Source organism: Schistocerca serialis, chromosome 6 (assembly GCF_023864345.2).
Source record: "Schistocerca serialis cubense isolate TAMUIC-IGC-003099 chromosome 6, iqSchSeri2.2, whole genome shotgun sequence".
In the NCBI taxonomy this organism is placed as follows: Eukaryota; Metazoa; Arthropoda; class Insecta; order Orthoptera; family Acrididae; genus Schistocerca; species Schistocerca serialis.
In genome coordinates, this window is record NC_064643.1 from 761,651,344 (window position 1) to 761,677,295 (window position 25,952).

A 25,952-nucleotide genomic window follows, 5' to 3' on the forward strand; every position below is an offset into this window, starting at 1 on the left:
CCCAAGAGGACGCCATCATCATGTAATCATACAGTAAAGCTGCATGCCCTGGGGAAAAATTACGGCTGTAGTTTCCCCTTGCTTTCAGCCATTCGCAGTACCAGCACAGCAAGGCCGTTTTGGTTATTGTTACAAGGCCAGATCAGTCAATCATCCAGACTGTTGCCCCTGCAACTACTGAAAAGGCTGCTGCCCCTCTTCAGGAACCACACGTTTGTCTGGCCTCTCAACAGATACCCCTCCGTTGTGGTTGCACCTACGGTACGGCTATCTGTATCGCTGAGGCACGCAAGCCTCCCCACCAACGGCAAGGTCCATGGTTCTTATCTCACCAAATTCGAAATTATACTTCGATGCACTTGTTCATTAGACACACTTCGAACTTCGAAATCCTCTCAGAGGATAACATTATTGTGTTTCTCGGAACGTTAGTGTTATTAAGTGTTTTTAAATAATTACTGGAAACGCCATCTGGCGTATATGTAGTATGTGTGTAATAAGGACACTTTATAAAAACGTAAATCTTGCTTCGTTCAAAATCATTAATCTCCGAAAGTTCTTGAAAGTCTTCTTTGAAATTTTGACACAACGTTGAATTTTGTTAAGGGCGTCTTTTTAGAAAGAATTAGATACCTAAAGCGACGAAGAAACTGGTATAGGCATACTTATTCAAATGCAGAGATATGTAAACAGGTAGAATACGGTGCTGCTATCGGTAACGCCTTTATAAGACAACCAGTGTCTGGTGCAGTTGTTAGGTTGGTTACTGCAGCTACAATGGCAGGTTATCAAGATTGAAATGAATTTGAACGTGGTGTTATAGTGGGGGCACGAGCGATGGGACACAGCATCCACGGGGAAGCCATGAAGTGGGGATTTTCCCGTACGAGAATTTCACGAGTGTACCGTGAATATCAGGAATGCGGTAAAACATCAAATCTCCGACATCGCTGCGGCCGGAGAAAGATCCTGCAAGAACGGGAACAACGAAGACTAAAGAGAATCGTTTAAAGTGACAAAGTGCAACCCTTCCACAAATTGCTGCAAATTTCAATGCAGGGCCATCAACAAGTGTCAGCGTGCGAACCATTCAACGAAACATCATCGATATGGGCTTCCGGAGCCGAAGGCCCACTCTTGTACCGTTGATGACTGCACGACACAAAGCTGTACGCCTCGCCTGAGCCCGTCGACACCGACAATGGACTGTTGATGACTGGAAACATGTTGCCTGGTCGGACGAGTCTCGTTTCAAATTGTAACGAGCGGATGGACGTGTACTGGTATGGAGACAACCTCATGAGTCCATGGACCCTGCGTGTTAGCAGGTGGTGCAGGCTCTGCAATGGTGTGGTGGGGGTGGGGGTGCTGCAGTTGGAGTGGTATGGGGTATGGGACCTCTGACACGTCTAGATAAGACTCTGACAGGTGACACGTACTTAAGCATCCTGTCTGATCACCTGCATCCATTCGTGTCCATTGTGCATTCCGGCGGACTTGGGTAATTCCACCAGGACAATGCGACACCCCACACGTCCACAACTACTACAGAGTGGCTCCAGGAACACTCGTCTGAGTTTAAACACTTCCGGTCTCCACCAAACTCCCCAGACGTGAACATTATTGAGCATATCTAGGACGCCTTGCAAAGTGCCGTTCAGTAGACACCTCCACCCCCTCGTACTCTTACGGATTTATAGACAGCACTGCATGATTCATGGTGTCAGTTCCCTCCAGCACTAATTCAGCCATTAGTCGAGCCCATGCCACGTCGTGTTGCGGCATTTCTGCGCGCTCATATGATATATATGAGTATATAGTTTATGATCAGAATACTACTACAGTCTTTGAACTTAAAATAATAGTAAATAAGGCTCAAGGTCAGAGAGAGAGGTGGGAAGACGAGATATATATAGAAGATATAAGCGTTAGGAGGAAATGGACATAGAAAACAGGAAGGAGAAGATGGACAGACAGAGCGGGAAGGAGGAGGAGATGGACAAAGAAAGGGAAAGGGGGAGATGGGCAGAGACGTGGGAGAGAAGGAGACGAGAACGTATATCCAATTCCCATACATATTAGAGATGTGTACTTTCTTTTCCATTTAAGCAGACCGAGCTACAACAATGCGTGGCCGGGTACAGCCAGTGATGAATTAATTCCTTTCCTAAAACAATGTGAAAAATCACAGCTATAATTCTTTGTATAAAATTTGATCGTGGTACTCTCGAAAAGGAGATTTGTTCTTATGGATCGACGTATTTGTCGTACAAAGTTAGCAAGTGAAGCAAAACATTACAAAAATAAGAACTGTTCTTTGGAAGTAATTTAAAGTTTCATATGAAGAGACAAACGTAGAGGTGCGCATAATCCAGGAACAAAAAAGTGTTGTGAGTAGTATTTTCCCACTTATGTTGCTAAGAAATTTAAATTCTTCTGACTAATGTGAGTTTTCTTTTTTTTTTTTTTTTTTTTTTTTTTTGTCAAATGTTAGCTACTGACGACACTCTACAGTGTCATACGTGCGTTCTGTGACTTACAACAATTCCATCGTAAGCTGGGTGGAGCAACTCAAACAGCAACAATCTGCTTCTTGCCTCCTCAGCTGTTTTACATAACCAGAAACTAAATCAAGATGCGAGCCTGCCTACGGACTCGTTATTTACATACCAACTAACGCCGGGTGTCGCCTGTTTCTGTAAAGCAACGTTATGCGAAAATTATGCCACCACGCCCAGAAAACTTTTGTTATGGTAATGGGGCAATGCACTTGTTGGACGGGGCATACTTTAGTCGATGGTTTCCACCGATAAGCAGTTCCGTTTGAGCGGAGTTCACGAGCAGTCTTTTCTCATGTCCATACGCGGCCCGAAGCGGTGTATTAGGCGCAGATGCCGGCTCCGTACGCAGCATTGTTCGCGGGACGTAAATAACACCTATAAATTGTCGCACGGAGACGCGCGGCCTTAGCGGAAGAAGCGAGCGCCGTCCGGTCACAATAGCCAATAAACGCAGCCGACTGTATGAAGAAACATCCTCGCTCAGAGCCATTTGTTCTCGGCGGCTTGTCTGCGGGTATGGAAACAAATTGCTGAATAGTCCCAGGCACCGATAAATATCGTCTGGACTAGCGCCTTACGTGCACAGCCCAGACGGTGGAACAATTTAGTGATACAACAGTACTACGCAATTTAACGAACCTCAATTTGTATCGCATTGCAAAGGTGCGAGCGTCCTATAATCACACTCACCACTAGCTAGTGCTACATTTATTTGAAATGGAGTGGGAACTTTCGTTTCATATCGACAATTCAAGGATTCGTCATGCGACGAAACTATACCCTTTCTGCCGCAATTTCTGCTATACATTCACGGCATAAATAGCTAAGATAAGATTGCGGCCACGCTTGACGTTCACATAAGCTTCTTTACACTCATATGATATCTTTTTGGGGGTGAGACAGCACCTGTTTTGGACGTAAATAGTTTCAACTTCATTGTGATACAGAGTACAATAACACAAATGCGATAGATTTAATAGACTCCATATCGTTAACCTGCGTGTAATTCAGTACAGTCGTGGCACGCTGGTAAGAATTTCACAAACATTAAATTCATTCATCTGGTAGATACTGTACGTCAGCTTATAGTGTTTTTTCCAGACTGTCTCTCATTAAATTCATTAAGACTTTTACTGTGAGAGCACTTTTTTGGTTTATTTGTTAATACCCAGAGAAGGCTGCATGAGCAGAGGAACTCTCGCTGCTCTGGACGTAGACCACCGTGTTTCGGTGCGGGGGAAGTTAAGCTCGTCCTCCTTGTTTGAAGTTTATAACGAGGGGTATGGGATGCAGCTTAACTGTTCAATGTTGTTGAAAGGATGTACATGGAGTTAGCAAATGTCGTGGGATAGGCGCCTGATATCGCGTGGGACCTCCTCTGGCCCTGCGGACTGTAGTGAGACGCCGTGGAAGTGAGTCTTCAAGTCCCTGTTAACCCTCTGGAAGCAACTGACACCACACCTTTTGCAGAGTGGTAGCCAACCTCTGGTCTGTTCGTGGCTGCAGGATCCATGGGCACGGAGCATGCGTTCCATGACATTCCAGATACGCTCGATAGCGTTCGCAAGTCTGGGCTCCGGAGTGGCGATCTCAGTCTTCGGATCTCCCCTGCATGCACCTGGAACCTTTCTCGGGCGACGTGAGAGCGATGGGGCGGCGTTATCATTTTGAAACACTGCAGAACGTCAGGGTGTTGTAAGGCTCAAAATGGGGGAGATGGTCCCCGAGCAGCTCAACATATCGCGGACCATTCAAAGTCCCTTCCAGAACAGCTAGTGGGCCCATTCCACACCAGTAAAATGCGCCCCAGACGATAAAAGAGACACCACGGCCTTGGACCACACCTTCCTGGCGGGAGGGATCCATCGATTCGTGTGGTCTGCGCCACACACGGCGCCTCCTGCCGGCTTGGTGCAGCTGGAATCGTGACTCGTCCGATTGTTTCATGTTACGCCATTGTTCCAGTGTCCATTCCTGGTGACTGGCGACAAAGGCAAGACGTTGGGTTGTTAGCGGCCGCGGCTCCCATTACCCACGAATCCATTTTCCTACGGACTGTCCAATGGGAGACGTGTCTAGCACCTCCTGTGTTGAAATGGGCCGTGATATGTTCCAATGTTGACCTTCTGTCACATATTGACGGTCCGCCTCAGATATCGCCGGCCGTGGTCATTGAGTGTGACTGGACGGGCGGTAGTTCGTCTGTTGTGGACTGCGACAGCCTCCTTCAACCCCTAACTGTATACGCTGGACATGGACGTTCGGCCATAGTGTGTCATCGTGGTTGTGTCACAAACCACAAAGGAGCAACAGCTCTAAAGCAAGTGTTCAAGACACTCTCCAAAACGTTTTGAAGAGGGGAAAAGAATGTCCAAAGTTTGTTCCGCACACGTACCGGCGCTGCCGTGGATAAGTAATGTATTAAGTTGTTCTAACGCACGGCTGTCCGGATTGGGAAGGAGCGCCTGGTCCGCGGCACGAATCCGCCTGGCGGATTTGTGTCGAGGCCCGGTGAGCCGGCCAGTCTGTGGATGGTTTTTAGGCGGTTTTCCATCTGCCTCGGCGAATGCGGGCTGGTTCTCCTTATTCCGCCTCAGCTACACTAGTCGGCGATTGCTGCACAAACAAGTTCTCCAAGTACGCGTACACCACGCAAACATAGGGATTACACTCGTCTGGTGTGAGACGTTCCCTGGGGGGGGGGGGGGGGGGGTCCACTGGGTGCCGAACCGCACAGTAACCCTGGGTTCGGTGTGGGGCGGCGCAGGGGTGAAGTGGACTGCGGTAGTCGTCGTGGGGTTGTGGACCACTGCGGATGCGGCGGGGACGGAGCCTCTCCGTCGTTTCTAGGTCCCCGGTTAACATACAATACAATACAATGCATTAAGTTACTTTGAAGTCGCTTTCTGTTGCTCTGTCTCAGATGACGTGTTACAAATGTGTAGTGAGATTCTGGTTCGCATCGCGTAGCTTGGCTGACATTTTCTGCAGCATTTCGGTATCTTTAACGAGTATTTATCCGTATTCAGACTCAACATTCGTTACTCGGCTAGATGGTCAGTTTTCGAGGCATGGTACAGAGTCGGCTTTCTAGCAAAAAGTTTACAGCATTTTGTAATGCTTATAGAATTCTTGCTGTTCACTTCGTTCTTTTGTGGTGATAATAATTCCGTGCTGCTGCTAAATTCACGTTTAAAAATTCTAGTATTTTCACGATATTGTGTGCATGTGTCAACTTGCATCGTACTACAACACCGAACTTCACAGACTTTCTGAATTAAGTGGGTATAGTGAGCCATTATTGTAATAGCGTATACGTTTCTCAAAAACAGGAGTCAGCGGTACGCATCTGGCATTTCTTTGAAGGCTTTTACGGTCACAAGGTAAGTCGTCATATGGAGATTCAGAAAGAGCTTGGAAGTACATTACTTTATATACGACGTGATTACTGTGTAGCTTTAGATTTTAGATTGTTGAACGGAAGAGGCTAGGTTAACAGATTTAGCCACGTATGCTCTTAGCATATAACAGCCTATAAGGGGGTTACCTATACATTCTTTGAACCAGATTATGAACAGTGACCGTGATCATAAAATCCATTCCAAGGTTCGTGTATACTCGCTGTCCTTCGTTGCGCAAAGTAAGTTTTATCTGACCTTCAATTTGTTCATTTACTTTTAAAATTCCATCCATATAGCGTTACGAGTTATTTATTGGGTCTAAACTTTATCTAGGAGAGGGAATTTATTTAGGGCCAGGTTCAGGATACATATTTACATGTAATCCGTAGACATTCAGAAGGGAGGGAGTGTTAACGTATTTTGACGATTTAGAATGGGAAGCATCTGCAAATGGACAAAAAACGATCAAAATATTATTATACAGAATTGAAAACACAATTACTTTTAATGAAGATGCCGTTAAGTTATTTGTGAATGTAGGAGGAATTTATACGCAATTTGCATTACGTCATAGGCCTACTTCGTGGGTCATACGACGGTCCTCTGAGATTAAATCTCAGAACGTTGTCTCGCACTTTGGATATGAGCGATTGTACGCCGCCATAACGGCTACTATTTTGATCAAATACTATCGCGAAACCCGAACCCACACCTATTTGTTTTGCTTTGTGACGCTCGCTTGTGCGGTAACAACTGGAAGGCACGTACCTCGAACCCAGGTGCTAGAAGAAACTCCGATCACCAGCGTTTGATGTACACTAGTTGGCCATCGGACAGAGCACCAAGGTTCTGGGTTAACTTTCAGTTCTCTCCGCGATGTCTAATGAACCAGGCCATGTGACACTATGGACGACAGTCTTCCGTCTGTTAAGCTCCATGTTCTCCTCGGCACTGACAAGGTACGCAGTTAGAAGTTGCCCAAGTCACGTCAGCTACAAAGGTGTAGAGCAGGTAATCGGCCGCAGAAAACATAGACGGATTAATAGAGTCGATACAGCAACAGTAGTAATTACACTGAGAGTAATAAAGTCATCCGTTAATGAGATACTTCTAAACACTATTTTTAGGTATTTTTCACTATTTTTTTTTAAACATGGTGGCCGAGGGACACCAACTCTAGTTTCTCTGTTAAACCAAACTGCACACAATTCATTTTTTAGCATAGAACCGAACTAGGTTAGCGCACGGAAAAACTTCGGTTTGAAAAGCAACAGCAACGTGACTGGATGGCAGACAACCGTCTCAGTACGGATACGTTGCTGGCATGTCGTGAACACTGTGAAGTAATGTGGCGTATGAACTTTAACAGGCTTCTCGTCACGTATTAAAAGAAGAGATCGCAGGCAGCAGCGGGAGGCAATGCTAGAGGATTATACGAGTTCCAGTTGCGCGGCGGGCACATCGTCGGATGTTATGATACTCCCCTCGCCCGCCTGCAGCGAGGCCTCGCATTTTAGTGCGGGCAATTAGCGACGGCTGTGCTGTCGTAAATTTCAATCACGGCGCAATTCTCGTCCGCTCGCCAGATGCCCTCCCCGTGGGACGGCTGTGGCGCTGAAATCCGGACAGGCCGGCGGCCGCGCCGCGCGTGGGCAGAGTCCGGCGGCGCTGGCGTCTCCCACGCGGCCGGCAGCTGCCTGCCTGCCTGCATGTGTTAGTGGCGGCCCACCCGCGCCGACTTCCGACGTCCCTAGCTCACTTGCCGATAGCGTTTCCAGGTACGCTACGCGTTCGGCAATCAACTTAAGTTTTTACGCTGCTGGTCATTCAATTTGCAACACCTGGAAAAATAGCAAATAGCTTTGATGGCGTATACGGTATATTAGGAAGAGTGCATGATCAGATTTTGTGGGTGATTACTGCGAAATTTGGTACACATCTCTGCCGTATCTGGCAGCAACAATGATTCTAACCTGCTTGGGAATCGAGTGGAACTGGCTCGAATTACAGATTTGGGGGGAGGGGGGACGTCTCTCGACAAGCCATGACGAAATGTTTTCAGTGGATGAGAGATCTCAACAACGTGGTGACCAGGCCAACAGCTGAACACCCTCTGTATCGAGGTAGATCAGGGTAGCGCGGGAAATATCCAGTCTTGCTTTGTCGTGCTGGAAGACAACGTCATAGAACACAGCCAATAGCCGTAGCATGTGAGAAACGTAGCGCCTGGTGTTTAGATTACTGTCTATCCGAGTCAAAAGTGTCAGTGCGCTCTCTCTCTCTCTCTCTCTCTCTCTGTTGCAGCGTCAAGGGTAGCCGCAACAATGGTCGCCGTGTTTACAGTCAGCGGTGCTCGAGACGCCGTCCCACTGTCCCTGTGAATGCTTGTCTTCCAGTAAAATAGCATGTTTCCTGACTGATGGTATGCTCTGTGGTTCAGCGAAAAATGCATCTGTCCTCTCGGGAGCTAGTCGCGTGAGGCCCTTGAGATCGAGCACAGCGTGAACCCATCGATTCCACATTCGCATGACAGTCGTGGAATTCCGACCAATGCGAGCAGCAATAGCGCGGAACGATACATCAGAATTTCAGGAGACGAAATTCCTGCAGCTGTCGTATTCCGACAATTGCTGGTAGCCTTTTCTGGTCTGGTATTGGCGTCCATCACTTGTATCACTTGTATGTTTTCGTCTCTGCATACCTATCACATTAAGCAATCCCAAAAAACATTTTTAGATATGTTTTGTGTGCCCGTTTGCCTTAGAAATTATACCGCAGTAAATATCTTACTGTTATGGTTCTCATGATATACAAACAATTCCATGTACTCCTTTCGCCGTCTTTAGTTCCAGCAGACACTGTCCAATCAAGTTTTAAAATTCATCAGTAGTGATACATATCAGACACTTTGTGTTTCCCCTTAGACCGTGTTCTGTATTAGACAGGCTGTTTTTATATAAAATTTTCTCGGTGCTCAAAGCAGTGTCACGTCTGGGGTAAAACTCAAAAAGGATGGCAGGACGCCTCTGCGGTGCACTAAGCTCACAATAGTCGTGGGATAGCGACGTGCACACGTGCAGATAGAGGTAGTAAAGGGCAGTGCACTGAGACTGAGGGAGCTGTCATTTGTTCTCAGGCGGATGCTGTGAAAGGTTTCCGGCGTGGTTACGGCTGCACGACGAGAATTAACAGACTTTGGACGCGAAATGGTAGTTGGAGCTACACACATGATACATTCCATTTCGGAAATCGTTAAGGAACTCAATATTCGGAGATCCACAGTGTCAAGAGTGTACCGAGAATACCAAATCTGATGCATTACCTCTCACGGCGCACAATGCAGTGGCCGACGGCCTTTACTTAACGACCGAGTACAGCGACTGCTCAGAGTTGTCAGTGCCAACAGGCAAGCAACACCGCGCGAAATGAGTGCAGAAACCAGTGTGGGACGTACGACGGGCGTATCCGTTAGGTCAGCGCGGGCTGTGGGAGCAGACGACCGACGCGAGCGCCTTTGCAAACAGCCCGACAACCGCTGCAGCCCCTCGGTTCGACCCTAGAAGACTTGGAAACCGTGGCCTTGTCACATCAGTTCCGACTTTAGTTGGTGCGAGTTGCTGGTCATGTTTAGGTGTGGCGCAGACCCCACGAAGCCATGGATCCAAGCTGTCAACAAGGAACTGTGCAATCTTATGATGGCACTTGGAGATCATTAGCAGCCACTTACGGACTTGATGGAATTTTTATGAACGACAGTTCGCCATGTCACCGGGCCATAGGTGTTCGCGATTGGTTTGAAAAGCATTCTGGACATGTCGACCGTACGATACGGCCACCCAACATGAATCCCATCGCACATTTATGGGACATAATCTAGAGATGAATTCGTGCAAAACTCCTACAGCTATGGACTGTTATGGAGGTAGCATGGCTCAGTATTTGTGCACTGGGCTTCCAGCAACTTGTTGAGCACGTGCCACGTCGAGCTGCTGCCCTGTGCCGGGCAAGAGGGGGTCCGACAAGGCATTGCGAGGTATCGCATGGCTTTTGTCACCTCAGTGCATAACGTCTCAACGTCCCGTCGTAGCTGACAGAGCACAGGGAAAAAAGGGAAAGGAAATCAACTGTACCTTTTCAAAGGAACCATCGAGAAATGCGCCTTAAGCGATTTACAGGAAATCCGGTAGCCCTAGATCTTGGTGGCCGTACGAGAATTTGAACCGTCGTCCCTCATTACACGAGTCGAATGTCTTTATCATTGTACCGCCTCTCTTCGTGCTAAAAGTCTAGCTTTCCAAGAAGTTCATCAATTTTTTCTCAGGAGTCGCTTCGATTAGAGTTTTATCTTAGTCACGACGCGGTCTGAAAACTGAGAAAATTCAAGGACGCACCATCGGAAATTTGCCAAGGCTAGGTAGTCTCTTCAAACCATCCCATAATTCTTCTGCCCTAACAATGGCGAGAAAATATGTAGAACTAATAAAACTTACAAATCAGACAAACTGGAACGAATTGACGTTTATAACTCGAGGTCCTCGCGGATAAGGATACACCCGCAGTAACAATTATTTTGCCTGCACCGATGCCGATATTCACAGCCGTATCGCGTGAATATCTGCAGTGTTAATTACTTGGGGCTAAATGTTAAAGGGCAGTGGCAGTACTACGGTTTTTACGTATCAGCATTGTTGTCGTTGTTGTGGTCTTCGGTCCAGATACTGGTGATGTAGCTCTCCATGCTACTCTATCCTGTGCAAGCTTCATCATATCCGAGTAACTACTGCAACCTACATCTTTCTGAATCTGCTTACTGTATTCATCTCTTGGTCTCCCTCTACGATTTTTACCCTCCACGCTTCCCTTCAGTACTAAATTGGTGATCCCTTGATGCCTCAGAATGTGTCCTACCAACCGATCCCTTCTTTTAGTCAGATTGTACCACAAATTCCTCTTCTCCCCAATTCTATTCAACACCTCATCATTAGTTACGTGATCTACCCACCTAATCTTCCTTCTGTAGCACCACATTTTGAAAGCTTCTATTGTCTTCTTGTCTAAACTATTTATCGTCCATGTTTCACTTACATGCGCATAAACAAAGCTTGGTATAAAATCAGCGAATGTCCGTTTCTCTCGACACATTTACAAGCACAGTGTTTCATACTTTGAGAGGCGTACTACTTTAAAATGGTTTAAGATTGTTCTGTATTCCGACATAATTGTCGTAAAGAAGTGTGACTTTAATATAAGTTAAATGTTTATATGACACTACAGTAGTGAAGCCATAGATACATTACATAAAATTTTTCTTTAAAAAGAAAAAAACGGTTACATTACCAGTTTCAACGAACTACGTCGTCATTTCCAAATGTAAAACATCAGTTGGAGGATATATAACGGAATTGTAACCATACATCTGACAACAATTACGAAAAATAATGAGACAAGGCAACCGAGGCAATGGTGACACGTTCGCGTCACTACAAGTTAGGCCTATGGTTGCCCAACCATTCATCCCATGTCCTAATGTAGAATAGATAAAAACTACACCAGGACAAAAATTGTCAAATATTCTTGCAATGTGTCCTGCTGTGACCCAACAATCATATGGCTGACATAAATTCACAAGTCTGTATATTAGACATGTATATGTACATTTAATCATTATCACAGCGAAAACTCTCATGAGATAAACACATATAATAACCTCACTATAAATGCATCAAAAACAACAAGCTTCCTATGGAACGCAGCACATAATTTTACTACATTCTGTGTTCCGAAAGAAGAATCTCAAAAACACGCTGTACTCTCATGTTGGAGTGACACACTGCTATCTTGCTAACATAACATTGCTCCATTTGCCTGGTAATCCATTCTGTCACAAGAGGGCTTGAACGTAGTATAGAAGCACAAGAAACAAGATGTGACCTACACAATGTACAATAACAGGCGCTAGATGGCGCCACTGTCAAGTTTTTAACGAAACTAGCCTCTAGATGAAATATAAACCAAACCAAACATTGGTATACAAACCAAAACACTGGTACACATTGTTTACAGCTTTAAAATTAGATAGAATCGCATAGTCGATAAGATGTGATAACAAAGAAACGAAGTTTCGTCTCAGTACAGCATTATAACAACCAAAATATTGTTGTACACACGTTACAAAATTTTACAGTCTTTCACACAGACAATTACAAAAACAAATTAAAATGCTATTTACTAGATATAATAAGTATGTATCGCGACAAAACACTGTGTATCACAAGCGTAAAGGACAGAATGATGTGTTGTGTAGTTCATGGCCGAGGGGGAGGAGGAGAATGTAAGGGGTGGCGAGTAACCTATACTTTTTGAATGGAAAGGTAAGAGGGGGGGGGGGGTGTTCTCGGTTGTAAGAAAAACATGTGGGGGGAGGGGGGGGGGAGAGGAAGCGGAGAAGAGCTACAGAAATCTGTATTTTTTATGTTAATATATATATCCGTCAAAAAGTAATATTAAGAAACTGAAAGACTATACTAACATATATGTGACTGTACACATACAATACAATTGTGAAATAGCTCTTTTTATATACGAGCCACCAATGCACGGGAGGGCAGTAACAGTGGACAGATAAACATTTAACTTTTTGGTGAATTAAAGTACGTTTTCTAAACGAACTACACGACTGACATTTCACAGTATGCAGAATGTCACAGTTTGTGTCACGACTTCATCTGAGTTTCAGCTGTTGCTGATATGTAGCACGTACATTTCTCTTAATTCGTTTCAGTAATTACTACAAGTCCGCCTTGTTAGTTGAGTGATCAGCACGTCTGGCTGCCATGCAAAGAGCCCGGGATCGATTTCCTCTTACGTCGAAGATTTTCTACGCTCAGGGTCCGGTTGTTGTGTTGTTCTCATCATCATTTCATCATCATCGACACGCAAGTCGCCCAATGTGGCGTCAACTGAAAAGATACGATTTATTGTACCAGTAACTAGTTTTAGAGCTTCTGCAGGCGTTACATGAATGTTATTTTCATCAGTATGTGCACCTAAACGCAGGAGGGTGGGAGGGGAGGGGGGGAAGGAGGGAGGGGGGGGGCTAGTGCACACACACACGCACACACACACACACACACACACACACACACACACACACACACACAGTATTTAGGTGCTCTATGTTTAGCAGTAAACGAACATTACTGTATACATAAAGTATACCAAGATGCTAGATATCATCCTAGACAACATCGTGGTCTTTGGCATGAGATACGTTAAACTGCAGTACAAAATATTTACAATCATTATAAAGGAGGTAAGTCAACAATCAAGCTGCAAGTGTTTTCACACATTGGTAACATACATGTAATGTAAACTAAGATATTTGTATTCCTATGGTTCAAAAAACAAAATCTCAATTCATGTACGTACCTACATGTTTCTGTCGTCTCCCACGTCTGTCACATTTACTAAAAACTAACTGTTGTTGTTGTGGTCTTCAGTCCTGAGACTGGTTTGATGCAGATCTCCATGCTACTCTATCCTGTGCAAGCTTTTTCATCTCCCAGTACCTACTGCAACCTACATCCTTCTGAATCTGCTTAGTGTATTCATCTCTTGGTCTCCCTCTACGATTTTTACCCTCCACGCTGCCCTCCAATACTAACTTGGTGATCCCTTGTGATGCCTCAGAACATGTCCTACCAACCGATCCCTTCTTCTGGTCAAGTTGTGCCACAAACTTCTCTTCTCCCCAATCCTATTCAATACTTCCTTATCAGTTATGTGATCTACCCATCTAATCTTCAGCATTTTTCTGTAGCACCACATTTCGAAAGCTTCTATTTTCTTCTTGTCCAAACTATTTATCGTCCATGTTTCACTTCCATACATGGCTACACTCCATACAAATACTTTCAGAAATGACTTCCTGACACTTAAATCTATACTCGATGTTAACAAATTTCTCTTCTTCAGAAACGCTTTCCTTGCCATTGCCAGTCTACATTTTATATCCTCTCTACTTCGACCATCATCAGTTATTTTGCTCCCCAAATAGCAAAACTCCTTTACTACTTTAAGTGTCTCATTTCCTAATCTAATTCCCTCAGCATCACCCGACTTAATTAGACTACATTCCATTATTCTTGTTTTGCTTTTGTTGATGTTCATCTTATATCCTCCTTTCAAGACACTATCCATTCCATTCAACTGCTCTTCCAAGTCCTTTGCTGTCTCACAGAATTACAATGTCATAAGTAATTCACTTTTTAATTATGTAGTAGGCCTAAATATATCTCGTAACTTGTTTATCTCTAACTTCTTTGATCTATATTACTTGCATATATTCAACGTATGTAAAAATAAGCAGCTTGTTTTTAATGTTGTTGCTTTAATTTGGTATGAAAGCGGTGCTGATAGACAATAAAAGCGGGTTAAAAGCTGTGAGCTGTCTGGGGAAGTTAACCTTGCATTACTGAGCAGCTGTTTCACCAGGTATCCAGTCTAGCTTACCAAATTCCCAACCAGACTAACATTAATTATAATCTTTTAATAGTCATACGACAACCGGTGATACGTATATAAAAAAGAGAATTTAAATAAAAAGAAATAAATCAGTTTATATTTGGAAATTTATTTTAACATTGATTATTGAAATTTCAGCATATTAAACTCGATTCATAACTACGCTGGTGCCTTATTTAGGATTGTGAAAATGTGAGATTGTAATCTTACGGAACACATCAAATATGGAGCCAAGATTGGGAGACTGCTTACAACACTGCATTTATAAAATAACACACGAAGAACGTTGAAACATATGCAAGAGGAAATTAACCACAACCAACCGATTCAATTTTCATCCAAAGAAGTTACGTTCGTAGCACAATCCTGTCCGTCATGTAATTACCACACACTGGTACACTAAATTCATACTAATTCCCTGTGAAATCTTCCCGAAAAGAATAGCTGAGGGCTACTTTGATGATCACACCACATGTTTCACGTGGTCAACTTGGTTTACACAAAGAGTGTAACTCCACAATAATTTTGATAATTAAAATAAATTAGATCGAAAAGCAATTTACAAAAGAAAAACCTCAAACTGGTTACTATCGTCTTACTATTAACCTGATGGGTCAAACCATTGTATGAGCACGTGGTACTGGTCTCACAAAGTACACCTCACGTGGGTTGAACATAAAGAAAAGTTGCTATATTGAAAAATATTGTCAAGACGAGACGTTATAATCTCACGCACATTCGCATTTAAGATTGATGATGCCAGTTAGAGTTACTGATCAACACGTGGTTCCACTTTACTCACAAAGTAGTGACAAAGCAACTACCGGAATATATTCTGAACTTCACACTCGAATTACGCTGCGTTGCAATTTAAGATAACATTAGATATTTTCGAGCTAAACCTGAAATAAAGGTGATTAAATTTTCAGTTAGGCTGAACTTAAGAAATCCATTGTCCTACGGACTTAGCAGACACGCGCTTAGCCGGAGATTTTACCACTTCAGACGCTCACCGCGGACCGACTGACCTGGACCCTTCCTGAGGGTGGCTCACAAATACAAACGGAAGTGGCCAGAGGGGCAACTTCCAATACCAACATGACAAGGGACGGACAGGACCATACTAAGGATAGAAACCTCTTTGCTTTTAGAAAGCGTAGCTACCTATTCCGACGTTGGTCCTACTGTTCTCTAGCAGACAGGCTTGTCTGCTACCCTCAAGCATGCAACTAGAAATACATTTGCTCATTCATCCTCTCACACAGAAGGGAAGGGGAATGACAGTATCTTATCATATACAGTATATAAAAGAAAGCGGATGTAGGTTCCGTATGAGACTGTGTGACATCAATTACATATAAACTGTGTTTTAAAGTGTAGTAGTGTGACAGATCGTTCTTGTTTATGTGTAAAAGTAACACGTTCCACTACTCAGTCTCCTCCCAGATAGTCAGGAACACCACAGTAAATTTAGAAGAGGAATTTATGCCGTAAATGACAGCAGATTTAAGAAATTAATATGAAAGGAATCCAACAGAGACCTTTCATTGTCTCGTTCACTTGATTGTAAATATTTTACTTTGTAGTTTAATGCATTTCATCGCAAAGATCACGATGTGGTAAAGTGTAGTATCTAGTAACATCACACTCTTAATATTTACATTCAGTGTTAGTTTACTGCCAAACCAAGTGCAACTACATACTCTGTGTGTGTGTGTGTGTGTAGGCATCTAGCTGGACATGGTTCAGAAGATAATGTTACTGTATCGTCACCAGATAATGAGCCTACAATCACTCCGTCTTCAGGCAACGAGTGGCCTACCGGGACCATTCGACCGCCGTGTCATCCTCGGTGGAGGATGCGGATAGGAGGGGCGTGGGGTCAGCACACCGCTCTCCCGGTCGTTACGATGGTATTCGTGACCTAAGCCGCTACTATTCGGTCGAGTAGCACCACAATTGGCATCACGAGGCTGAGTGCACCCCGAAAAATGGCAACAGCGCATGGCGGCCGGATGGTCACCCAGCCAAGTGCCGGCCACGCCCGACAGCGCTTAACTTCGGTGATCTCTCGGGAACCGGTGTATCCACTGCGGAAAGGCCGTTGCCGATAGTGAGCCTACAGTAACTTGAAAACTACTTAATGGAACAAAAAAGACTAGATGCAATTATGATAATATAAACCGCCAATCACATCAACAGTTTTTAAACAGTTTTAACAATACGTAGTTTTGAAAATTCTGAAAACATCATCCATTACAGTGTTAACATCAGTGAGATAAAGAACTGCAGTATGACGTCAGGGAGCAGGCGCGGTGTGAGACGCCGGGCTGGTGGCCAGCCGCCCAGCCTGTGCAGCGCCGGCACGCTGCAGACACAGGCGCGCAATGGCGGCCGGGCCGTGCGTGTCTGAGGGACGCGGCTTCTTCCACAGCCCGTCTAACGTCGCTCCGAAACTTTCTCCGCGGGCTCCTCCCTTCCCTTTATTACGTCGACTGCCGGCGCTTAATGGCGCTCTCCGTAATAACTCTATCTCAGAGAACGTTAACTCAGATTACGAAGCGCTTATTATGACTTTTTGTTTTACGCATTAACGTATACTAGCCGAAAACCCTAGTTATCAGAGCTCCGCCAGGCTGCTAACGAGCCAGTCAGTTACGTAAATGTGCGTGGCATTAAAAATAAAAAAAAGTAAATAAACAAACCTTTGTTTCCGACCGAGACGAGTTATTCTTCTGGTACTTAATAGATCGTTATTTGCGTCTCAAATCACAATCATTTTAGAGACGATTCGACAATCTCCCAGACAACAGGGAGAACGGAGGGCAGCAGGTAATGGTTCACGGTCGTCTTTGGGTGCATAATGAACTGCGGCATGCATATCCTGCTAGGGGATTTCCCAGACCGTAACAGATTAGCTAAGGACAGTAAAACGGTAGTGGCGTCATGTTTGATACAGACTACGTCGTCGTTAGGCCGAACGCGAACATTACGATCCGTTTTTATGTACCTTTGTTGGACGCGCTGAAGTTCGGGTTGTTTCAAAAAACTAGTCCGATTTCACAAAGCTACATCTCCAACATTACCGAATACAAAAAAACTGGGTTGAATTTGAACGTACGGCGGCTTGTGGGTACCGGTAGGACACAACCTGTCACAGCTATCTCGCTCGCTCGTTCCTTTAGTATCCTATGTGCATCGAGTAGAGATGGTGAATTGCCTTCGTTTCAGCATGTGCGATTCGGTTACAACTGTGCGGCACGATATTCGTGCAGAATATGACTCTGCACCTTCTCAGTGCCTCATCGATGGGTCGGCCGTACGATTCTCGCACTTCACCGCTGGCAGCGTCGCCTGACGTCACGGTGTACGTTTTTTTGGGGGCGTTTGTGTAAGACTGCGTCTATGTGCCTCCCCTTTTAACCAACTTTGGATGAAATGCGCCTCCGCATGGCAACAGCAGCGAATGAAGTAGCTGTAGACGTGATCACAAATGTATACGGCGATTCTGACTATCGTCTGGATGTTTGTCGTCCGTTCTTTGTAGGTTACAGTGAATGTTCGTGAAAGGTAAATGAAAACGTTAATACTAAATGTAACTGTAAAATGTGTCACACGGTTCTGTATGGAGGCAGGTACAAGATATACCCTTGAAAACTAAAACTTTGTAATACTAAGCGTAAGTTAAAATTTTTCCCAAAATACGTTCATTCGCTGAGGCAGGTACTGTGTTGTGGGACGGGATTAAACTTTTTCAGACGGCCCCTTCGTCAGGGTAAAGCGTGAACTGCCAAACAGTGATTTGTGACGACTGGTAGGTCAACATATAAATTTTATCTGTGCGAAGCCCCGCATCATTTATAGCATAATGTACATATTACGGAACAAATATTTTTCCTACTTGCTCACAGAAAGTGGGGAAAATGTGTCGGTACTCCCCTGTACACACCATATATTTCCGCATATAGCTGGCTTGAAACACTGATCGCCACTCTAATGTTCAAACTATACTGGGTCTTTTCGTCAATTTACAGGTTACATTACATTTTGAGTCAGCTTCCAGTCATCGAACCGCTGTAAATCTCTCTGCATTTGTTAACAACTTTTTAATTAGCACGTGCGACGATCTGATTGGCTAAATTCAACGGTAAATAACTGGGAAAGGCGCAGCGTATCGAATTTTTTGTTTACCAGGATTTCTCAGCACTGTCCCTCCTGTAACATCCTTAGAAGCGTTTCAGACTGGTTCTGACCATCCTGTATACTTATATCGTCTGTTCGAGCGTCGGAAAATCTTACGTACCTTATGGGAAGCCACGTATGTATTTGATGAAGAGAATCACGCGACGAGCACTTCGAGGTACGTAGGACGCTACTCCCACTGCTGATGAAGTTCTCTATCTCAAGTGTTCTGTCTGCTCGCGTGTGTATAGTTCTGTTTTTATAGCTATGTATAAGTGTTAGTATGAAGGGAAGGGAGAGGGAGTTAACAAGCGATGATAGCATTCATCTTGATTGGCGTCAAAGGGGCCACTGATCTTAATGCTCTGTCCGAAAGACTTGGTCGATATACGGTCTGGCCGGTCCGATAGATTGGCGCTTGGCGCACGTCTCTACAGTTGAATGGATCAAGTTACAAGCGCGTATTTTCCACAGTTTTTGTATCTGCTGGTGCGCGAGCAGAAATCTACAGATAGCAGAAAGGCGGGATTTTCGGGTTCCGTGTGCTATTCTCCTCTATTGGCTTGAACAATGAAGGGAAGACGAAATAGTATTCGTATACCAAAAAGTTCACCCTGTCTCTATCGCTCAAGCAAACAACAGCATATTAAAGGTACTATGTATTGTTTACGTATGAAGTTAAATGAACTTAACTGTGTAAGAATAAATAATTGCGTATAACCCAGTCACTCATATTAAAGAGAAGAGAATAAATTTAGGATTTATAATAATTTGAAAAAGGGCCATGATAGAAAGCGTAATCGATCTTATGGTGTGTGACGCATTCTAATTATATCTGGTGGGTTTAATTATTAATCAGTATATAACAGTTAATTTTATTCTGAGACTTGGAATCTGAACTTAGGAGTGGAACTTTTTTCCAAAGATTCACTTCATTTTTACGATATTGCAATGCTTGTGTTGTTCATAAGTACGATGGAGTGTTCCTTCGGACACACAGGCGACTACAGCCATTCTCAAATACGTAAAATGTGTTTCTGGACGGCCACAGCTGCCGCAGTGCTTGCATCGTATTCGTGAACAACGCTGGCACTGCAACATCGTATTTGTGCGCGGGCGCCGGGCAAGTGACTTTCCATTAAAATGTCTCTCCTGTAGAGGAACAAACATAATGGATGTACGGGTGCAGCTTGTAGACACCTGACTGACGACATATGGAAGTCTGGGTTGGGCCGTGAAGCGTGGTCGGATAGTCAAATAGCAAGGCGACCGCTCGCGGAAAACGGGAATTCTGGGTCCGAGTCCGTCCAGCAAAAATTTTCATGTTGTCATTCCATTATAGAGGTGGCTATTGTCGATATTCGCAACTGCGAATACATTTCATGAACTTAAGTTTATTTATGAATACTGTCACCAGAGAGGACAAGCAGCAAATAAACGAATGCTTCTGGTTGGTTAATACGCGGCACACTGAAGCTACTAATAACACATGCAAGGTGCAGTAGGCTAAGAGTGGGAGACAGCGACACCCTGAGTATCGAAAAACAGACTGGTGGTCTGTAAACAGATACAGACACCCAGAAGTGAGAATTTAGTTTATGGTGTTTGTAACTAGTTCCAGAGTTGACTTAAAAATGTTAGGCCAGTGATAATGATGTAAATACACTGCTGGCCATTGAAATTGCTACACCAAGAAGAAATGCAGATGATAAACGGGTATTCATTGGACAAATATATTATACTAGAACTGACATGTGATTAAATTTTCACGCAATTTGGGTGCATAGATCATGAGAAATCAGTACCCAGAACAACCACCTCTGGCCCTAATAACGGCCTTGATACGCCTGGGCATTGAGTCAAACAGAGCTTGCATGGCGTGTACAGGTACAGCTGCCCATGCAGCTTCAACACGATACCACAGTTCATCAAGAGTAGTGACTGGCGTATTGTGACGAGCCAGTTGCTCGGCCACCATTGACCAGACGTTATCAAATGGTGAGAGATCTGGAGAATGTGCTGGGCAGGGCAGCAGTCGAACATTTTCTGTATCCAGAAAGGCCTTACAGGACCTGCAACATGCGGACGTGCATTATCGTGCTGAAATGTAGGGTTTCGCAGGGATCGAATGAAGGGTAACACATCTGAAATGTAACGTCCACTGTTCAAAGTGCCGTCAATGCGAACAAGAGATGACCGAGACGTGTAACCAATGGCACCGCATACCATCACGCCGGTTGATACGCCAGTATGGCGATGACGAATGCGTCCAATGTGCGTTCACCGCGATGACGCCAAACACGGATGCGACCATCATGATGCTGTGAACAGAACCTGGATTCATCCGAAAAAATTAAATTACGTTTTGACATTCGTGCACCCAGGTTCGTCGTAGAGTATACCATCGCAGGCGCTTCTGTCTGTGATGCAGGGTCAAGGATAACCGCAGCCATGGTCTCAGAGCTGATAGTCCATGCTGCTGCAAACGTCGTCGAACTGTTCGTGCAGATGGTTGTTGTCTTGCAAACGTCCCCATCCGTTGACTCAGGGATCGAGACGTGGCTGCACGATCCGTTACAGCCATGCGGATAAGATGCCTGTCATCTCGACTGCAAGTGATACGAGGCCGTTGGGATCCAGCACGGCGTTACGTATTACCCTCCTGAACCCACCGATTCCATATTCTGCTAACAGTCATTGGATCTCGACCAACGCGAGCAGCAATGTCGCGATACGATAAACCGCAGTCGCGATAGGCTACAATCCGACCTTTATCAAAGTCGGAAACGTGATGGGGCGCATTTCTCCTCGTTACACGTGGGATCACAACAACGTTTCACCTGGCAACGCCGGTCAACTGCTGTTTGTGTATGAGATATCGGTTGGAAACTTTCCTGATGTCAGCACGTTGTAGGTGTCGCCACTGGCGCCAACCTTGTGTGAATGCTCTGAAAAGCTAGTCATTTGCATATCACAGCATCTTCTTTCTGTCGGTTAAATGTGGCGTCTGTAGCACGTCATCTTCGTGGTGTAGCAATTTTAATGGCCTGTAGTGTAGTTTCGCACACAGTAGTCCTCCCAAACTCCCTGCGGAACGGACAGGTACTCCCCATCAGGCGTGTTAAAATGCGCGGAACCTAATAATAATGCAATAACAAAAACAATAATAAAGGTGTGATAAAGCCATGAAAAATAAATGTAATTAAGTAACTATTGTTTACATAATTATGAAAACCTCTCACATCTTTTCCAAAAGGGAGTTAACAATGTACAAATAAAGCTGCCAAAATACTCATTATATGTTGTTAGCGTACTCCACATGACGATTATCAACGTGTCGGCGGTTTGCCAGTACCGCTCCCATCAACATTCACTAGCATCTTTGTACGTACTCGGTACTAAAAACGATTCATTAACGAGTATTGGTGGAAGGTATTGTGTAAATATTTCAGCTATTTTGCAGTTGAATGGGTTATTTCTCACTGTAGAGATGGGAAGCCACCGACACCTGCTGCGGCTGAAGAGACCGCAGAGGAGGACAGAAGTAAATGAAAGTGAGAACTCCACTCCAAACGCACGGCTCGACGCGAGGTGGCGTGTGTCAGCGTAAATGTTGACACAGAGAGAATGCCGGACGGCCGTCGCTACGCCTGCCGCGTGACGGCAGTCTGACGGCTGTAAACTCTCCCTCTGGCCGCAATGACGGCGCGCTTCTGCCCCCCAACAGCCTCCGGGAGGCGTGGCAAGCCGAGGCGGCGGAGGCGCGAGACCGGCTCCAGCTGCCGCTCGTCACACACACACACACACACACACACACACACACACACACACACAGTGATGTTATCAATCACGTCTAATGCAAGGTATTTACTTTCTGATACTGCAGGGTATCGATAATTTCACTTATAAGATAATCTAACTTCCGCAATGAAAGGGGTCAACTACGCTGCCGTAAAAATCTTTGCTCACTTAACAAAGAGCATCAAAAGTCTGACAGACAGCTAACCAACATTTAAAAACAAATTAAAACAATTTCTGAATGACACCTCCTTCTACTCAATAGATGAGTTTTTAGAAATAAATTAGTAATCTCCCAGAACAATAGCATGTAAAGAAACATTTTGTTTTACTGACACGTTCCACGTCATTATGAACTGTCACATTCATGATCTACGGACCAAGTATTAATCTAATTTAATCTAACTCCATACGAAAGTATTTGTACATACATGTCTTATTTCTGCACTACTGCTTCAATTGGGTCTGAGCGCTATGCGACTTAACTTCTGAGGTCATCAGTCGCCTAGAACTTCGAACTAATTAAACCCAACTAACCTAAGGACATCACACACATTCATGCCCGAGGCAGGATTCGAACCTGCGACCGTAGCGGTCGCTCGGCCCCAGACTGTAGCGCCTAGAACCGCACGGCCACTCCGGCCGGCGCACAGCTCTAAACAGGGAACATATTTTGTATTTACACTGAAGAGGCAAAGAAACTCGTACCCCTACCTAATATCGAACAGGGCCCCCGCCAGCACGCAGAAGTGCCGCAAGAAGACACGACATGGACTCGACTAATGTATGAAGAAGAGCTGGAGGGAACTGGCACCACGAATCCTACAGGCCGTCCGTAAGAGTACGAGAAGACGGAGATTTATTGTGAACATCACGTTCCAACACATCCTAGATGTGCTCAACAATGTTCGTACCCGAGGAGTTTGGTGGACAGCGGAAGTGTTTTAATTCAGAACCGTATTCCTGGAGCCACTCTGCGCCAATACTGGATTTGTGGGGTGTTGCATTGTCCTGCTGGAATTGCTCAAGTGCGTCGGAATGCACAATGGACGAATGGATGCAGGTGATCAGACAGGATGCTTACGTAGTGTCACCTGTCAGAGAAGTATCTAGACATATGAGGCGTCCCATGTCACTCCAATTGGATTCATGAGGTTGTCTCCATACCCGAACACGTCAATACAATTTGAAATGAGACTCGTCCGACCAGGCAACAAGTTTCCAGCCATCAACAGTCCAATGTCGGTGTTGACGGGCCCAGGCGAAGCATCAAGCTTGGTGTCGTGCAGTCATCAAGGGTACACGAGTGGGCCTTCGGCTCCGAAAGCCCATATCGATGATGAACGGTTGGCACGCTGAAGCTTCTTGATGGTGCAGCGTTGAACGATTCTCTTTAGTCGTCGTTAGTCCCGTTCTTGCAGGATCTTTTACCGGTCGCAGTGATGTCGGAGATTAGATGTTTTACCGGATTCCTGATATTCACGATATACTCGTAAAATGGTCATACGAGAAAATCCGCAGTTCATCGGTACCTCGGAGATGCTGTGTCACATTGCTTGTGCGCCGACTATAACACCACGTTCAAACTCACTTATATCTTGATAACCTGCCGTTGTAGCAGCAGACGCTTGTAGTCTAAAATAGGCGTTGCCGATCACAGTACCGTCTTCCGCCTGTTTACATATCTCTGTATTTGAATACGCATGCCTATTCCAGTTCCGTTTGACATTTCATTGCAGTTGGAGTGTGTTGCTCACGGGAGCAGATGTTAGTTATTTTTGTCAGTCAGTTGCTTGGTATGTTTAAGATTGCAAAAGTTAAAAGTGTGAAGATTTATTATTTCGTAGTTAGTGACGCATACAATTCTGCAAATTTTCCGATTTCTTCCTACACGAAAATCTGGAGACAAAAATCATACACTGAAGACAACAAAGCCAACCAATTAAGTACCAGACACCAAAACTTTTTAATGTGAGCATATCCACCTTTAAAATTCCGCAAATTGATATATGTATTGTGCAGTTGGATTTGTCACTCGTGATTTGACCTTTCATTGAAAGTGGCATATTTCATGGTACAACTCTCTCTCTCTTTCTCTCTCTCTCTCTCTCTCTCTCTCTCTCTCTCTCTCTCTCTCTCACACACACACACACACACACACACACACACACACACACACACACACACACACAGATATGCCGGCCGCGGTGGCCAAGCGGTTCTAGGCGCTTCAGTCCGGAACCGCGCGACTGCTACGGTCGCAGGTTCGAATCCTGCCTCGGGCATGGATGTGTGTGATGTCCTTAGGTTAGTTAGGTTTAAGTAGTTCTAAGTTCTAGGGGACTGATGACCTCAGATGTTAAGTCCCATAGTGCTCAAAGCCATTGGAACCATTTGTCCAAAATTGATCGGGAAGGAGGGGGGAAATATTAAGATTTTATTCTAAAAGAAGAAGAGGAGAAGAGATGACTGTGTTGGAGTATTATCACATTCGAGTACAATAAGTGCCGCAAAATGTCGCGAGTTTTTAGTTTTTTGGCGGTAAGGTTAGAGAGCCGCTAGGGACGCAGTGTTAGAAGGGCCCGGAGCCGCCGGCACGTGCGAGGGCGGGTTCAGCGCCGGCTGCGCCCCGGCCAGGCGCGGGTGGGTTCCCACGGGGCCGGCGGCGGCGGCTGCGCGGTCGGGGGCCCCTTCTGGGCGTCACTGAGAGCGCCGTAAACGCAGCCCGCCACTGCTAAAGACCGCCATTAGGGCCGCGCCGCTATTTCTGGCTCCAGCAGGTGTTCCGGTCCAGCGAGCGGCCGGCCACTAACCTGCCAAGGGCAGCGGAACCGCCTGGCCGCGTACCGACGCCTCAGCGTGGCCGAGTCGTAAGCATCGGAGTGTGCAGATTGAAACTGTATGCCACACCGGGTCACCATCCAGAACCATGCCTAGCCCGCCTAAAGCTCTTACCGACTGAGCTATGTAGACGCGACATGCAACCTGTTCCTCCAGAATCTATATCTACCTACATACTCAGTAAGCCACCGTACGGTGCGGACCATTACTAGCCATTGCCTTTCCTGTTCCCCACGCAAATAGTGCGAGGAAAAAGGCCTGTCTATATACCTCCGTATGAGTGCCAATTTTTCGTACCTTATCTGGGTGGCCTTACGTGAAATGTATGTCGGCTGCAGTAGGATTGTTATGCAGCCAGCTTCAAATGCCGGTTCTCGATAGCGTTCCTCGAAAAGAACGTCTTCTTCCCTCCAGTGATTCCCAATTGAATTCCCGAACTATGTCCGTAATACTCCCGTGTTGTTCGAAGCGCACCTGTAACAAATCTAACAGCCACCTTTTGAATTGGTGCGAGGTCTTTCTTAAATCCGACCTAGTACCGATCCCAAACGCTCAGGTCGCATTTGCATCCTATATCCGGGCTCGTTTATAGATGAATCACACTTTTCCAAAATTCTCCCAACAAACCATTCGACATTCCTAACAC

At 45.2% G+C, this 25,952-nt stretch overlaps 1 protein-coding gene across 1 annotated transcript in view; it reads left to right on the plus strand.

Moving 5' to 3' along the window:
* LOC126485074 (uncharacterized) overlaps nt 1-25,952 on the plus strand; it is a 172,908-nt gene that overhangs the window by 60,250 nt on the left and 86,706 nt on the right. The window contains exon 3 of the mRNA XM_050108677.1: nt 7,549-7,740. Coding sequence (XP_049964634.1) covers nt 7,549-7,740 — 192 coding nt within the window. The remainder of the gene's footprint in view (nt 1-7,548; nt 7,741-25,952) is intronic.